At 38.4% G+C, this 15,982-nt stretch overlaps 2 protein-coding genes across 2 annotated transcripts in view; both read left to right on the top strand.

The window, feature by feature from the left end:
• The first annotated feature begins 1,136 nt into the window (after positions 1-1,136).
• Positions 1,137-2,948, top strand: LOC139735424 (uncharacterized). Its single transcript, XM_071646177.1, has one exon. The coding sequence runs from the start codon at positions 1,137-1,139 to the stop codon at positions 2,946-2,948; it is 1,812 nt and encodes a 603-aa protein (XP_071502278.1).
• A 3,229-nt stretch (positions 2,949-6,177) lies between these two features.
• LOC139735423 (probable ATP-dependent RNA helicase DDX43) overlaps positions 6,178-15,982 on the top strand; it is a 31,253-nt gene continuing 21,448 nt past the window's right edge. The window contains exons 1-5 of the mRNA XM_071646176.1: positions 6,178-6,790; positions 7,995-8,050; positions 9,585-9,732; positions 10,793-10,838; positions 11,289-11,353. Coding sequence (XP_071502277.1) covers positions 6,178-6,790; positions 7,995-8,050; positions 9,585-9,732; positions 10,793-10,838; positions 11,289-11,353 — 928 coding nt within the window. The remainder of the gene's footprint in view (positions 6,791-7,994; positions 8,051-9,584; positions 9,733-10,792; positions 10,839-11,288; positions 11,354-15,982) is intronic.

The following is a 15,982-nucleotide window of genomic DNA, read 5'->3' as shown; positions in this document are numbered from 1 at the left end:
TGGAGATGACGTAATTTAAATGCGTTTGTGATGTGAGTTGCGTTTATGCTTCCCCTCGAATAGCATTTCTGTACGAACGCCGATCGTAAACGCACTATTTTGTGCGTTTTGAAACAACGTTTTGAAACGGCGTTTACATCAAAATGAGCAAGGACACAACCATGTTTTGAACTAAACGTGTATCAAAATGCTGATTCTGGCCCGAAAAGGGGAAGCATAAACACGGCCTAAGATACCGGTAGGCCTACGGATAGAATGAATGGCCTTCTGTTACTGTAATATGATTGCTTTCTTGGCGTGCATTAGATTGATGGTTAAATAAGCTTGGGGGAAAAGGAGCTGCAGTTTTCCTTCTCAAAACAATACACTCTACTTCAATGTAATAAAATCAGGAAATTCTGAATTTATTTCATTGCTAAACGAAAGGAAGTGAGGCTCGTCAATGGGAGTTTTCCTGTAAGATTGACCCAAGTAATAAAGGCATATCAATTAAATTACTTGCACAATGTGATATCAACCAATCACACAAATTACTCTTTTTAGTATGGCTTCACTCTAACAACTGTCTGATCAAAAGGTGTAAAAATTGAAGTCGCTGGCTTTATAGCTACAGACTTATGCTGTAAGCAAGCAGTGGCGTATCCAGGGAGGACCGCACTGGGTGCACCCCACCCCCCTTTATTTTTTGTTGAAACGAAAAAAAAAAGAAAATAAAGGGGGAGGGGTGCATGAGCGCCCTTTAATTTTGTAAATGCGCCCCTCTTTACGGAATTCCTGGATCCGCCCCTGGCAAGGAGGTGGGAAGTGGGAGAATTCTCTCCCGTCTCCCAGCAGTATGAATCAAAATGTCACTTTTATTTCATTTTTGCTAATTTTATGTCGATCTAATGACTGTCTGCAAAGTGACATTCAGCTGTTCACTTGTTTTGCTGTTGGTATAAGTTTGGTAAAGTCCTTTGTCATGTCTTATTTTCGTTTTGTCCTTTCTCAAATGGAGACAGAATCTGTTGATTATCCAAAATTTAATTATAAGCATACAGAGATAAAAGAAATTAAATTCTGCCATGAATGCTTATACCCCCCCCCCCTCTTTCTCTCTCTCTCTCTGCAGAATTACCTGATCAAAGAAGACAATAATGGCCTCAACAAGTTCCAGCATTTCCAAATTATCCATGGGACAACCGCGTTCAAATTTGGTTGCCCAACAAAACGACTCTTCTAGATCTTTCTTCCTAGATGACGTCTTATCTGGAGCAGAGCTATCTTTCATCAAGGATTCAGAACATTTTCAATCTCTGATCACTGATGGGTTTATAATAAAGTCGCCGATTGCTTCTAACGAACTACTACCAGTGCCCACTGACCTCATGAGCAATGACAGTTTGGCAATCAGCAGCGAGGGTAATACTGCATCAGAAGAATCCCGCACCCATTCCAGGTCGATTGATGTTGATGTCAGTACTAGTACGAAGAGAACTGAGGGTCACACGGACCACCTGGTTCGTCCTGTGCATGGAGGGATCAAACATCAACACAATCAAATTCGCAGCGAGGAGCATTTGTGCAGATCCTGTCGGAAGTCAGTTCTCCGAGGATGCGTCTGTCCCAACAGCGAAATGTGTCGTGAACTCTTGCTGATGTCACTTCAAACTGACGGAGCAATAGGGAGAATTAGTCGGGTGATCCAGACAGTGGCATCGGCACAAGCAGAACCTGATCGAGGCTTTGTCAGCCATCAGCTTGATTCAGCCGAAGAGGAGATTAAAGCCACCGCGGACTTGATGATCCAACGAATCAAAGATGAAACAAACGACATGTTACACAAAGTTGCACGCCTCCGAAAGGCTACTGACATCGCGCAATTGCAGCAATTGCAGAAAAGCATGCAATCACACAGAGACGTTATGGTAAAAGCTGCCACAATGGATGGCACTAACAACGGTATTGTTGATGTTTACAGGCAGGTGAAAGACCCGATGTTGAAAGCTCTTAATGTCTGTGCTGAAGGAGGAGCCATCGACAGAATCCAGGACCTTGGCATTAAAGTCAAATGGAATGTTCCTGCAAGACAAGAGGTCGGAAGCTTGGTGGAGGAAACAGGGTGGAAGCTGTTTGCAGAAATCGACATTCCCTTTGATAAGAGAGAAGAAATGCAGGGTATGACGTCACTTCCGGGCACTCGTTTGGCTGTTGGTTACAAACATGGTGGCGTGGACATATTTACGTACGGAGCGCCTCGAGTGCGGCATCAGAAAAGAATTCTGGAAGATATGCACATTGTTGATCTTGTGTCCACTACTTCAGGAACTATCATCATTTATCCCGGTTACGGAGATATCGGTGAGTTCGACACAGACGGCGTGATGAAGCTAAGTCAAAAGTTCGATGCCCCCTCATCCGAAGAGCACGTTTCACTGTCAAGGAGGACCGATGGGCGTGTCTTCATGGGCTACCCAGAGCGTAACATGATATTTCAGTTCCACCATGATGGTGGTGCTGTGCTCAAAACCATCTCGATGGATGGCGAGTTCAAGCCTCATCAGATCGACATCACTGCCTCTGGCAAGATCGTTGTAAAGGACAAAGAAGGCATACGGGTCATTGATGAGGCATCCCAGAAATCCCTTGCATTCATCGGGGTGGAAAAGGGCCAGTTTGCATATGCTACGGTTGACACCAAGGACAACATCTACATCGCCAAGGTGAATGGAAGACGGCGCACGGCTTCCATCAGCGTGCACAATACCAGTGGGGACATCGTGGAAAATGTAACCGACCAACTAGGAGTTAACACCGTGAACACATGCGGGCATTTAAGCTTTTGGCTGAGACTTGTAGCCATCTCCCCGTCTGTTCTGGCAGTATGTGATGGCACATCTATATCCATCTTCCGTAAAAAGCCAAGCATTGTAAATCTGGCTGATGACATTGAGAACTTGTCATTATAGCTATGTACCCCGGCTTTAAAGCAGTAACAATACCCATCACATTTTTTTTATATATGAAAGAATTTCTCCTATTGAATTTTTTGCTGAAAGGAAATTTGGCAACTGTATCTCATAGGACTAAGTGTTCTTAATTTTTAGATATCATGTTTTGATTTTTTTCTAGAATTGTCCTCAAAATGAGAAACATCTTTTCTCATAATAGATAAGAGGAGTGTTATACTATCATGTATAGGTTTAATGTATTTAATGATATTGAGACTCAACTTCAAAAATCACCAAATTTCACCCTTTTTGGTTACCGAAATCACCATCTGGCAACACTGCTTATTACTGTTCCCGATCATTTCGAATCAACTCAGGAAAGTGAGTACTGGTAAATCACTGCCCTTGAATGTGGAAGAATGTGTCACCCACTTTTATTCACTACTTCCCATCATTATGGCTATTTATTCAAGATTCCAGTACCCTTCTGACCTAGGAAATGTTGATGGAATTTTACCATTCGTGGCATTAAGTCTTCATTTGTTGTAATGAGATTGATGTGTCTTCTTCTTTTCCTTTTTTCCAAACAATCTGAGACGTAGGTAATTCTTTTGATCAAAGAAGCCAAATGTGGTTGAAGTGATTTCAGGAATTATTGGCTTGTAGCAGACCTATATTTGTCTCTTCCACGTCCAAATTCACCGAGAGGGCTGCAGTCATGCAGTTGCCGAATGACATGTCTTCAAATATTAACTGTAATTATGTACAATAGTCTGTACCACTGCTCCAATCACTTCCAGATGTGAGACGATGGAGCGATGTACTATTTTGTTCTTATCACCACAAAGCCTAATGTCTATGATACAATGTACATTTATAATATGCTTTATTACCATTCTCAGCACTGAAAAAAATAAACACAATAAGAGGAAGAATCACTGTTTGTTTATTCTTGAGTACAAACTACAGATATATGGCATCTTTTTGATTCCCCGATACAGAAAGATTACAGCATATATCAAAGGGAAATTTCCTCAAATACATGTATAATGTGGGGCCTGTGAATATAGAAACATGTATGTATGTAGAACACATCAATTAAAGTTTGAGGAAAATCAAACGATCCCTTCAGAAGTTGTGGTTAAGCCACATGACGTCAGTGCTTGGTAAGAATGCTACCAAAAACGAAAAACAACAACTATGTGATGTCACCGTAGGGGAACAATGTAAAGAGAATCCAAATATTTTCATTATTTAGCATGGTAGTGAAAGAGCATGTGACGTGTGATACCTCCTTCAAGAGGTGGGGGAGTATTATTACCCTTTGATGTAAGAATCCGTCGTAAGAAGTCGGGGGAATATGAACTTTTTATATGAGAAATGTCATTTTGTGATACATGTATTTTATTTATACATATCGTGTTTTATTTTTATTGTTCTCCTACTGTGACAATATTACCGTTGCTGCCTTATCCAAGGATGACGGCACATGGATCAAACCAAATCTTTTAAAATATATCAAAACTTTCGAATGGATTGTCTGATTTTTCTGAAACCTCACTGGATGTGTTCCTCTGATATATTTCTGCATTTGATTTAATTTCAATTATTCTTTATTTCCATCAATGAAATGAAATATCTAATGCAAGGTGATACACTTGTCAATTATTCCACTGTTAAACAGTTTGAAAGGACAAATCATTAAGTGTACAAAATATATGTATACGGATGATGACATAAAAGAGAAATGCACATTTTGCAATTGTACCAAAAACAAAATATAACGATGGAAAAGAGTGATCTACAGAAAAGCAGAGCTTGTGGGACATGGATTACTCGCAAACAACAGAAACAGCAACACCAAGATACCATATAACTTATATTATTATTTGATATTTGATATAAAAGCATAACAGTACAGTACCCGGTACTTGATTTTTAAAGTACAAGCAATACAAACTCAAGATAAAATAATTATACTGCACAGACACTATTCATTGGGCCATGTGTACCAGGAAAATATGATGAAACAGTACAGGTGGTAAGCAAAACAAACAAACATAAGTGCACGCATGAAAACTATGCAATACGCAATTACTGCACGATGCAGAACGAAGAGAAGAGAGAAGGGGCAGAGAAGAAAGGGAGGAAAAGGACAGATCTGTGAACATGCCACTCCACCTCAAGGACAAGTGAAAGTATAACGAAACATATGATAATATTGTTATCTGATATGTGAAAAAAACAAATATTTTTCAGTTTATATTTAAATGTAGGGCCTAATAAACTTAGAGAATTCTCTTTGGCTGTTATCTAAGCTATTCCAGAATCTGATGGGTCCAGTATAAAGAAGATGTATTCTGGGTATGTATGGAACTTATTGGGTCGTCTCATGGGATATCATTAAATATTTTGGGTACATACAACGTAATTGCAGTTGCAATATACACATTCATTCATTCATTCATTTTATTAAGTTTCCGCGCAAATTATACAGTGTTGTATTTGTAACATACATCAATGACAATGAAAAGTAACAATGTCATGTGTTATAAATTCAGTATATAAAGATCTTGCTTTTTGCGTGGGGGCGAGAGAATGACAATTCTCACCAAATTGGCTGACAAACAAAAACTAAACTAAACTAAACAAAAACTAAACAAAACAAGTGAACACAAAGACAAAAACAGAGCAAAGTCTTCACATTTTTTTGCTGCCAGTTCTCAGGCAACAAAGAGAATCACCGTGGTGGCGTTTTTCTATGCACGTCACATTTCACTTTGCAATCGAAGGGGGGCCGGGGGATTTTGGATTTGGATCTATTTATTCGATACTTCATAAAAACCATACAAACAAACAGAGAAAATACCCTATACAACATATAAGTACAAATATATTACATTCAAATTCATGTCGTCAAGTGTGTATAAAGTAACTGACATTAAACCCCCTGACCCCCGTACCTTTTTGAAACATTGGAGTGAATCAATGGCGCAGTACAGGGCCTAAGTAGGCCCTAACACGATACGAGTACACGTGTCAGGCGGGATTTGTTATCATCTATAGCAGTTGCTTTCAAACTGGATGAGGCTGCAGTGCCAATGACATGTGACCGAAAGAAAACGTAGATCGAAGGGCCATATAAACATGTGTGTCGACTGCCACACTTTCGATATACGAGGTGAAGAAACGACGGTAATATTCCTTCAAAGTTCGCCCCACTGTTAAGTTTGCTCTGGTTATTAAGATGAGTGAAGACTGGGAGGCAGAGATTGAACAGGATGTGAAATATGGCGTTCAGTCATCACTTTCTCCTCCGAGGGTATATCAAACAAATACATGGAGTGACGATCCGATCAGCGATTACAGCAATGGACCCGCTCCTCGCGCTCGTGGCGGCGGGGGCGGCGGTGGCGGGAGGAGAGGCCGGGGACACGGGGGACACCAGCACAGCAGCGGCGTTGGTGGAGGAGGTAAATTTATAGGTCGTGGCCGTGGTGGAGCGTGGAATGAGTGGAGACAGCGCAGCGATCCCGTCGATGATGAGGATAGCGGCTCGTGGAATGGCGAATCTCAAACCTGGAGCAACTCTCGGACTGACAGACGAAGATCAGACGACAGTCCTAATTGGAGAGCTGCCGAAAATGATCGAGGTGGCGGCCGGCAGAGCTGGAGGGATGATGATGACCGAGGCCCAGGCCAGGATGGCGGGAGGCAGAGTGGAAGAGGAGGAAGAGGAAGAGGAGGACGAGGAAGAGGAGGGGGAGGACGGGAAGGAGGCAGTTGGAAAGGCAGAGATGGGCAGGCAGATGACAAAACAACAATGTCTGTCGAAAATGAATATGTTGGACGTATTATAGGTAAATTCACTAGATACTAGAGACTCAAGAAATTGTAGGTCCTAGGCTTAAATTTACTTTGTTCCAGCGGTTGATTGCGTTCACATCGGGTGGTCGCATTACCCGAGCTTCCTGAATGCTGCATGCCCTACGTAAACAAACAGTCGTGTAAGGTCTACCCTTATAGTATATTATAATACTAATTTTAGGACCTACGAAAGGTCGGGTAACGCGACCAACGCGAACGCAATTACCCGATGGAACAAAGTATGCCATCAGGCAGTTATGATTAAAGCAAGCGGCCCATATTGACCATAACTAGCGCCATCCAAAATTCAACCACCGGTTATGTGTAAAACCTATGCTTTTGTGTGTGGTCGAATTTTGGCACGGGAGGTCTAACCTTGTTGCAGATCTTTTTACTAATAGATTTTAGTATATTAGTTTCGATAATAATACATAGTATCATCCATCATTGCAGGGCATGAATGCAGATTTGTATCTAAGTTAAAGCATATGTCGCAAGATCAGCTAAACCAAACTGTGTCAAACTGGCCAAAATTTATTTTTATTCTGCATGCATATACCCAAATTACCTACACTTGTATGATGACATCCAGTAAGGTAGAGACTTGAAGAGGGCCATTCGAAGGATTCGGTCCTGAGCCTGAGGAGTTCCATGTGATGTATCCACGGGATGGTCAATTTATGCAATCTGGATTAAATTTGTTACCATATGTTTCTGTTTCCAGTGATTATTGAGCTTAGACTTGAAGCTGTTAACTCATGTTGCCTCGACAGCTTCTGCACAAAGGCTATTCCAAGAATTTGCAACCCTCTCGCTGAAAGAGTTTTGGTTAACCTCTTTGGTACTACACGTGTAGTTCAACACCTTCCTTTGTACAACTTAAACTTATGACTGTGTGTAACTTGATCGCTGATAACAAAGAGAACAGCTTTGGTTTAGTAACTTTTTGCAAGTGGATGATATCAAATAATTTTAATGTCATCACATCATAATCATACATCAGTGTTATTACCAGTAACTTGTATTGGAGATTTCCTTTGTGTTGGATCATAATCCAGGGGTAGTCATTCCAGATATTGCCATGTGAACAGTCAAGCAAATGAGTGTACTTGTTTGAAGATAAGAATTAAAAAAGATTACAGTTGTCCATAGAAGTCCATTAATTAATTATATGGATCTAATTTGCGTGAATTACAGGCAAACAGGGAGCCAAGATTAGAGAGCTGCAGGATGAAAGTGGGGCCAGGATAAAGGTAAGCTGATAGTTCATTAGTTTTTTATCACATCAAAGAAAATAATGTTGTCTTTACTGCAAGTGAGTGAGAGTGTTTGGTGAAATTCATTATTTATAGCCTGCAAGTCTCAGAAACTACATTTCACAGGTTTGCTGCTGGTTTTATTCTTCTTCTTTTTTTTTCTCTTAGATATTAATTGTTTGTGTTTTGTAAGATACAACGTATAGATTAGAAATTCTCTTTGAACATTTAATTTCCTTTGTTATTGTTTGTTGTGGACACATAATTTTCAAAAGCTTCTCAGTTGCTAAGTCTTTAATTGATCCTTAAATTTTCAGCACATCAAGAAGTTCACATTTGAGAAATTGGCAATTTTGTGCTAGTTTCTATCTGTTTGTTTGTTTGTTTTTTCAGACTGAATGAATCTAACCGATTCCCTAAATATTTTCCCATTATTAGATAAAATGGCACAAAAAATAGAAGTGCCTCAAGATGATAAGTTTTTGTGGCAAAATTGCCCGGGAATTTGATGGTTTAATTTGTTTACTTTTGCCAGAAGGTGGAGGTGAGGTGATTTAAAAATTGCCCAATTTGTTCAAATTTCGACCATATATACCTCATGCAGATATATTTGCAGGTTATTCTATCCCCAAGTACAGATCGCCATGTACATTTTGCTTCTAGTAATCTTGCCTGCATGCAGTAGTTTTATTTTGTTTTTGGTTGTCAAGAGTGTCATTTCTGATAAGATATTTATTCATTAAATTAGAAGAGATTTGTGAAAGAAAGTTAGAGACAGGAAGAAGACATTCTGTTGTGCAACTTGCTTTTAAGCTTCATCTGTAGACTCAAACATTAATGGCTTATTATTGATTTTTACACATACAGTGTAAGGCTTGTGGCACACAGCGGCAGTGTACTGTACATGATGAGGCTTTGTATTGGGCAATATGTAACCACCCCCATGCAGAGGAAGTTTGTTATTGCACAATAGACTGAGTCATTTCTTGCATGCAGTGCAACACACACTAGTGTAGAGCTTGACCTTCTCATCCCTGTTACATGTCTATGCCTCTGCCTGCAGAGGTTTTGGGATGCATTGTTTTGTAAAGGATATGATCAGCTGTCCATTCTTTTGTCTGTATGTCCATCTGTTTGTCTGCCTGTCCATCCGTCCATCTGTACAATCCAAATCTTGCTATTCCAAAAAAAAAAAAACACGGGGAAAAACACAGACTTTGTGTATCAGGTGTAAAAGTGACATCAACAGACCTTGTAATAATACTGAGTGTACCAGCATTAACACACACACAATTTGAATTGCAGTAAAACTGAACAATCATATTGACTGTCATCACTGATATTTTTGTTAATGTTAGTATTAAAAGAACATGGTTTCACATTTCTTCAAAATATTTCAATATTACAGGGCTATTATGGAATATTGTATGGCTCAACATTCCAGAAAGATAATGATTATTGAGCAGTGTTTTCTCATATTCCCATTCAATTATTGATGTCTTTGCATCAAATATGTGTATGCCTACTGTAGGTGCAGTCCAGAGACTCGGATGGATACGACACGACTATCGATATCTTTGGCAGTGAAGAGGCGCGGGAGAAAGCCAAGCAACTCATCGAGGAGCTCACAGACCCAGACTACTCAGCTCATTTGTCCAGAAACCATGGCTTCAGCAATGGTGGGTAGATGACGTGGCAGATTCTGGAATCATTGCTTGATGCAGTGTGCAAACAATATCTTTTCGTGCACCGCTGGATATTAAAATATTTCTCCTTGTATTTCTAAGTAAAGCCTTATCCCATCCCAGCCTATGTAACCCCTTTTGTTGGCAACAAAGACAGCACCAATGAAATGCAAATACAGGAAAAGAGTTGTCTGTAATCATGCCATCCCATCCAGTACACTTCTTCTTTTTTCTTTTTTTTTCTTTTTTTTTTCTTTTTTTTTTCTTTTGGGGGGGGGGATAGGACATTATATGGAGGTGTGAGGGAATCACAATTCACACCTGTAGTAAATAATCTCACTTCTTTCACTGTTTACAAGGAGCAGGGTGCTATCCCAATGAAGTTGTCCACCCGCATACCCACACCAGAAATGGGGTGAATGATGTACAAACCTCATGGTTTGTCCCAGGTGACTTAGCGATGGCCAGCAAACGATATCAGCCAGGCACAGTAGTCAAATTCTGCCTGTGGGTTTGTAAATGCAAGTTATTTCCGATGCACCTTGCTTACAATTTCACACAAGGGTCAAGTTTCCTTTACTTAATTGAATTAAATGAGATGATTGGAAGTTTCACCAAATGCAGGCATAATATCAGAAACTCATCTTTTTTGCACTGCCAAGTCTGAAAGTAAAGTAAAGACTTTGGATGCTGTAATGCACAAAGATCAAATCACCCATCACCTACAAATGCCATAATGTGAATGTATGAGTGTGAATGTTTTTTTAGCATCACTCATAAGCTTTACCAAAGAGCTGTCATCAATGTATGATAGCTCCATGGCTTTTACCAACCTCTGAAACTAATTTGACAGAAAATTTGCAGTACATTCATTTTACTGCACATATCCAAACTTATTCAAACTGTGCTCTGATGCAGAGTCAGTTTTTCATGGGATGGGATAATTTGCATGTTCATGTGATCTTTTCCGACACATATATATATGTCTTTATGTTGAATATTTCTGATGTAAAACATTTCCTTGTCTTGTGCCTATTCTTTATCTTGTCTACAGGCAGCAGGAATGCAAGCGACTCACAAAACTTCTATGATGAAAAACCGTGAGTGACATAAATAGTAGACCCTTCAATAATCTGAAGCTATTGCTAGAACTGATGCAGCATGTCATCAACCATACTCAAACATGTACCATTCATTTCTCTCAATTGCATAAGATGTAGAAGTGTATATAGGCATGATCAAAGAGGCTAATTCCATCTTTAACTGTGGATGTTGTAGTTCTAAAAACCCCTTATGAGAAGAAATCATATTCTCCTTTTGTGGACTGTCATAAGTTATTGTGTCTTTTTTATTACAATCCAAGGTGCGTGTAATGTTTTGATATTAAATCTGAGTGTTAAATGAGATAAATGAGGCACAATTTTGTATTTTAATGAAATCCTTCATGAGAGTGGTGTCATTCCAGAATTCATCGTGTGTGCAAAATTATAACAATCTCCTCAGATTCAGACATGAACTTATTTTTTTTTTCTCTTTCTCTGTTACAATAGGAAAAGGATTGACTGGAAGAACATGAATAAGATGGAAGCAGAGTACCTGAAGGAGAAGTGGAAAAGTAAGTCAAGTATCGGATGTAATATTGCTTGAACCTGTTAGTCCAGTCAAAATACGACAAAAAGGGGGTTAACCCACAACTAATTGCAACAGAAACGATTCCACTTGCATTTGACCCGGAAGAGCTATTAAAATAACATATTAAAAGTTCCCTAAAATTCGAGTGGTGGATCAGTGTCTAATTTGCATAAATTCAAAATGGCCGCCATACAACCTATTTGTGCCTATATCTCGGGATATATAACCCACAGAAAGTAAATTCTGGTGTCTAATCCTATGTTTCTTAGGTCAAGCAATACAATTATGTTACCTGTAGCAACTTTCAAGCACCCTTTTATATAGTTTTTGCATATATTTGCATATAATTACATGCAAAATGGCCGCCATATTGCCTGTGCTAGCCGTATCTTCGTATACCATTCACTCATGAATAAGTCCCTATATCTGGACATAAAACCCGCAGAAAATAGATTCTGGTGTCTAAACCTTTTCTTTTTTTTTAGGTCAGGGAATAGAATTATGATATAAACAATAACTTTCAAGCTTCCCTTTATACATTTTTTGCATATATTTGCATTTATTTAAATGCAAAATGGCCGCCATTATGCCTCTACAGGCTTATATCTCTATCTGTAAAAGGTACCCCGTGACGGTGTCTGTGGTCTTAATTTTACTGCTGAGAATCACTGATATAGAATACGTTCTAATCAGGAATAATTACCTATATTACACTAAACATTTGCATAATGTATTTATACATAAATCTATTCAAATTAGAGTAGCTTATATCCATAAGCTACTCTACAAAAGTTTCATGAGTTTGGACATTTTGTTTACAGAATGTTCTTGTCATATCAGGGTACCATGCCACTCACTCACTTTCTGAATAAAGGACCCAGGGGTCCATCCCTCACCCAAGTATCTCAAGTTCACCTTCCATGCATTCTTACAAACTATTACTTGGGAGAGAGGAAATTTGAAGACTTTGGGAACCCCTCATAGGGCCATATCTGGAAGCCTTTAGGGACTTTCAGGGCCCAGGGAGGCATGATGTTCATGATATACATGACACTAGCGATAAATGCACCTACCGTACAATACTAAGTTTGTTGAAAATTAATTTGACCATGTGTTTTCAAAAAAGAGGATCAAAAATCAAAATTGGTCCCCAATAATTTGGTCCCAGCCCCAAGGCTGCCGCACCTAGATCAGATTTTAGGTGCCTTTGGGCATCTTGTGGTCTGGGGGGGGGGGGGGGGGGGGGAGATGGTACCCATTTTACCAATATTCTACTAGCCAAGTTTGGTAACAAATTGAACACACCTTTTGTGAAGATGAACGTGTGAAAATTGGTTTCTATTTGGCTCTAGCCCCAAGTATGAGTATATTGAAAGTATGCTTATACACTCACTGATGTATTTACTCAATGCTCTTCTAATTTTATAAAAGAAGCAACTCTAAATTCAGAGGGGGACATAGTGCCCACACGTAATATATTATATATATAATATATATATATATATATATATATATATATATATATATATATATATATATATATAATATGTATATATAACACGAAGTAGGGTGGTAATACATTTTAGTCCAAGAGTGCTATCTATTCAGATCAAAATTTCGACGGATACATTCCTCTTCCTCGGGGTCGACAATGACAATTGTGAAGAAAGATCGTCGAAAATTTGGTCTGGCTAAATAGCACTGTTGGACTGAAATGCATTACCACTCTACTTCGTCATCTTTTCTGTACTGGTACCAACACGCAGACTACAAGTATCATATATATATATATATATATATATATATATATATATATATATGCATATATATATATACAGTATACCTAGCTCTGTAACACCTGGTTCTACTTTGTGTGTGTGTGTGTGTGTGTGTGTGTGTGTGTGTGTGTGTGTATGTGTGTGAGGGGGGGGGGGGTTTAATGATAGATTCCTTAATTTCGGGGTTCTGGGACCTTTTGGACATGGTGTCTATTTAAACACCTTGAAAGTATATCATCCTTGGGATGCTACTTGCCTAGTTTGTTGAAAATCTGTCATTACATGGGGTTTTTAAAGAGAACCTGAAAATGATTTTTGAAAATGTATGCATGACGGACGACCGGACGGCAGAAGATAAATGATGACTATTTGCAATATTAGCTTGAACCTTTTTTTGCTGCCTTGAACCTTTGTCTAAGATAAGTTTAAAATCTCATGAATCAAAGTCACTTAATTTCAAGAAAACTTTCTTTCGTTTCCAGTACATTATTTTCATTTTCTACCTTGTGATAATACAGATACTCAAGGTATGTAATGTGATCACTGAAAATATAGATCAATGATAAAAGTGTAAAACAAACACACAAAACTCGCTTACACTCACAGTGTTCTATGCGTTTACCACAAATTCTGGACTAGGATAGTGTGAAATTGCAGTTGATTAACTTTAAAGCAAACAGGATCTCGGCTCCATTTCATACTGAAGCGTGTTAAGTCTCACGTTTGTTGTAAACTGTGTCGATGTCTTTTGAGAATGCTTCTTATTCCTAGTCACCAATTAGAACAGCATCATCTGGGGGGCATTTCATGAAGCATTTTGTCCGACAAAGCTGTCGGACAAATTTGCTCTCAGCCAATCAGATGTAAGGATTTTAGTAGCTTGTAACAGTTTGTAAGAAAAATATCTGACCAAATCGCTTCATGAAATGCCCCCCTGACTCCTCACATATTTAAGAAACACAACATTTCAAGTGTCTGATATATAATGGCCCACATCTGCCACTGGTATGGGTTGTGTGCAGTCAAATCTGTTTGCCCTGCAACTATACACTGCCAGTCGCTAAAAGCCTGTCTTGCAATTGCATCAGACTTCCTTCAGGAGTTCCTTAATAGCTGCAGCTTTGTCTGTAGTGATCAGAACATATTTTTGATTAAACATCATCCTCAAATCGTCCAAATTCCAATGATTGTATGTCATTTCCCTTCCACTGTTTAACATGAAGAAAAGCTGCTGCTGAAGTGGAGGGAAGGGACCTTTTGGAACAGGAACAGAAAATGATGTTATGTATTTTGTTTTGTTTTTAATCTGACTTAAGACTGCTTTTTTGGTAGCAAATTGAATTCAGTCTTCATGTTGCTCGCATTAATGAAAAAAAGCCAGTGTGTTGATGAAAATGCTATTAGTGCGAAGCCTCAATGCAATAGGAAACATTTCTTTTAACAAAGCTGGAGATACACGTACAACGCAAAAAAATGTAAAAGTAAGACTTATAAGAATTCATACGTGTTGTACGAGCTTGAAGCCGATGAGAAGGATGCTGTTTGTATTGATTGACTGATGAATCCAGAGTAATAGTAATAGAAATGTTAAGGCATTTCCTTTTTTTTTCCTTTTTTTTAAATCTATGGCTGTAAATTACAATGTTTTACATTTTCAGTAAGTCACTGGGTCACCTGGTGAAACCGCGCAAAAATATGACAAAATCCACTTCCATACAAATTATCACTGTCATATGTTGCACATACTGTAGATAAACATGCCTTTACCAAAAGTTTTGCAACAAAAGACACAAGTATCGACTAAACATGGATACAAATCATCGCACACTTTGAAAGCTATATGAGATATGTCCAAACTCATGAAACTTTTGTAGAGTAGCTTGTTGATAATCATGAACTTGATGACATGCCAAAAAAAAGGAATAAATAATGAATTGCAACATAGACACAAGTATAAGCAGTAAACATGAGGGCAAATTACAAAATATAATACATTGAATATACATGAAATATTTTAACGATTCCTACTACATAATTTGAGACTTTAATATTTGTGTACCTATTGAGCACACTTTGGAAGCTAAGTTGAGATTACAGTTAAATAAAGGTATGTTCTATTCGATGCTACTTACAGTTGTTTTCTGTTCTGAGGCGTTATGTCAAGAAAATGTGAGTACAATGTAATACAATACTTTTAATCAATGCAAGAATATAAACACTAGGTGTAAGGATAATCATCAAGGTTGTGAATGGTATCATAACAATTTTCCCTTGAAATCTTGGATGTATTACAGTAAAATTAACGTTCTGCAGCTCATATTCGTATATCTGAAATTATTTTCTCGGTAGCAATTTGAATAGATTTATGTATAAATATATGCAAATTTTTACTGAAATATGGGTATTTATTCCTGAGTGGAACGTATTCTACATCAGTGATTCTCAGCAGTAAAATTAAGACCACAGACACCATCACTAGGTACCTTTTACAGATAGAAATATAAGCCTGTAGTGGCATTATGGCGGCCATTTTGCATTTAATTGTATGCAAATATATGCAAAAAAATGTATAAAGGGAAGTTTGAAATTTACTGCTTATATCAAAATTGTATTCCCCGACCTAAAAAACATAGGTTTAGACACCAGAATCTATTTTCTGCGGGTTTTATGTCCAGATATATAGCGACTTATTCCTGAGTGTACTACATTAATGGTATACGAAGATACGGGCTTGCACAGGCAATATGGCGGCCATTTTGCATGTAATTATATGCAAATATAAGCAAAAACTATATAAAGGGATGCTTGAAAGTTGCTACAGATAACAAAATTGT

The sequence above is a fragment of the Diadema antillarum genome, unplaced genomic scaffold (assembly GCF_040938485.1).
Source record: "Diadema antillarum isolate AM-2024a unplaced genomic scaffold, OU_Dant_1.0 seq00000577_RagTag, whole genome shotgun sequence".
In the NCBI taxonomy this organism is placed as follows: Eukaryota; Metazoa; Echinodermata; class Echinoidea; order Diadematoida; family Diadematidae; genus Diadema; species Diadema antillarum.
The sequence above is the reverse complement of the archived record's forward strand: the minus strand, read 5'-3'. Positions and strand labels throughout refer to the sequence as shown.